The sequence below is a fragment of the Lolium perenne genome, chromosome 6 (genome assembly GCF_019359855.2).
Source record: "Lolium perenne isolate Kyuss_39 chromosome 6, Kyuss_2.0, whole genome shotgun sequence".
Classification (NCBI taxonomy): Eukaryota; Viridiplantae; Streptophyta; class Magnoliopsida; order Poales; family Poaceae; genus Lolium; species Lolium perenne.
Window position 1 is genome coordinate 250435483 of NC_067249.2, and position 2140 is coordinate 250437622.

A 2140-nucleotide genomic window follows, 5' to 3' on the forward strand; every position below is an offset into this window, starting at 1 on the left:
AGCCTCTATGTGTGCCCGTTGGAGTTGTTGAGGTCCTGTGTGCCATCACCGTAGAGCCGAATTGGCCCATCGGTCGAGTTGTCGAGTACAAGCTAGTTTTTTTTTGATAAAGAGAGTACAAGCTAGTAGATGCACCAATTCGACTCCGAGTATGATCCGCTTGTTTGCGACTCACGTCCGACTGATCCGATATGCGAAAGGAAAAGAGTTCGAGTATGACTCCTGTTCCGCATCCGTCTTCACGGTTTCACGTCCATTCTACGGGAGATAAATACCCCCGGGGAAAACAGAAGAGAAAGCCACAGAGGGAAACTCGACCTCTTCTTTGCTTTCGTTTTGCATCGACGTCCGGCGATCCATTCTCGGCGCATCGCCGTGAACCATCAGGAATTCAGGATGGAGGCAGAAGGGAAAGCTCCGAGTCTGCTGGAGCTGTGCGTCCGAAAGGCCATCGACAACCTGCGGCATATCCAGAGCGTGGACGGCGTGGACACGCCGCTGCTGCGCAGGATCCTGCCCCACTGCGACCTGGAGCAGCTGACCCGCATCGAGAGCCGCACGGCGACGGACCTGACCCCGGTCACCGACGTCCTCTGGCAGGGGTTCTATCGGCGGCAGTTCGGCGAGGAGCACACGAGCCGCGTCGTGGACAGGATGCAGCGGGCCGGGGCGCGGTACAAGTGGAAGGATCTCTTCAAGGCGAAGACAAAGCAGCAGAAGGAGTTGGAAGACAGGATGGTGGAGGCGCTCACGAGCAAGTGCCGGGCGCGGAACGCTGAGAGGGAGAGCAAGGCCATCAAGCGCTTCACGAAGGTGCAGCCAAGCAGTTGCAAACGAAGCTATTTCGGAGGAGGAAGCGGCATGTCTTCCGGTTCCGGCTACAAGAACCCGATGTTGAAGAAGGCAAGGATGGAGGTTGACATTCGGGCGAGAATGGAAGCTCCTTTTTGCAGGAGGTCAACTCAGCCAACGACGAGTCATGGACAGCCGATGAGGACGACGTCGATCGTCCGTAGACCCAATTCGACCACCACCATTGTCAAACCAACTGCTTTGAATAGGCCGAACCAAAACAAAACAGGTTTAGGTTATAGATAAAGAGTCAGTGGTTAGCTCGAAGCTTACTTAGACGGAATCGATCTCAGCAACGCCCATCTCCTCCGCCCCTCCACCGTTCAGCCCTATTCAGCTGGATCCCTCTAAGGGTACCGGCAAAAACATTGAAGGGACATCGGCCAATCCGGAGGACCTGGCCAGATCCAAACAAATGGAGAAGAACGTGGAAGAGGTCACCATCAAGAAGTCAAAGGCCTGATCTCGCGAAGGCAAGGTCAAGGGGCAATGGTGGCCCTGCACCACCACAGAGAGTGAACTCCGCAACCTCGAGGCGGAAGGTTTCCTTCAACCCAGATCCTGGCGAACGGTTCCGAGTGCCTTGATCCCGGTGCCCCGAAGCCGGAGAGTGGGTGTTGACCAAGGCGTTGGTCGAATGCGGGTTCTCATTGCCGCCAAGCGATTTCTTCACGGAAATCCTTAAAGCGTACAACTTGCAACCCCACAAAATTTCGCCCAACAGCGTCCTCGCCATCACCAACCACGTCACCCTCTGCGAGGGTCACCTCCGGGTAACACCTGAGTTGATTTTTTCTCCGTCAAGAAAGAGAAGGTTATGCAGACTTCCTCTCTGGCCACCTGCGGGAGCATCACCTTCAAGCTCTGCCCCGGCCGCGTCTACCCCCACACGGATCGCCATGAATCCGGCAGATACTGGTCCGGAGGTTTCTTCTACGTGAAGGATGTCTCTGATCCGGCTAGCTCGAAGACGCTGCCAGAGTTCAAGGACGGGCCCATCAGCAAGACCCTAGCCTTGTCCCAATGCCCACATATCTCCGAGTCGCCTCAGCTGACAAGGGCGGTAAGGCGGATCTGTAAGCTGACGGAGGATGGCTTGTCGGGGAAGGACCTGACCATGTCATGGTTCACCAATTGGATCCAACCACTACAACATCGGGACCGCTTGATGTACCAATGTACGGGGCGCGATGACACCATATTCGCCTCCAAGGACAACCTCTCCTCCGACGCCTTGGACAAGCGGATCTGGGTGATGATCAAAATTCCGCGTGATGTTCACTCTCAC

The 2140-nt window shown here is 55.8% G+C and overlaps 1 protein-coding gene across 1 annotated transcript; it reads left to right on the forward strand.

The window, feature by feature from the left end:
• The first annotated feature begins 396 nt into the window (after positions 1 to 396).
• Positions 397 to 1098, forward strand: LOC127309093 (uncharacterized). Its single transcript, XM_051340074.1, has one exon. It carries the CDS (start codon positions 397 to 399, stop codon positions 1096 to 1098), a length of 702 nt encoding a protein of 233 aa, XP_051196034.1.
• The last annotated feature ends 1042 nt before the right edge of the window (positions 1099 to 2140 follow it).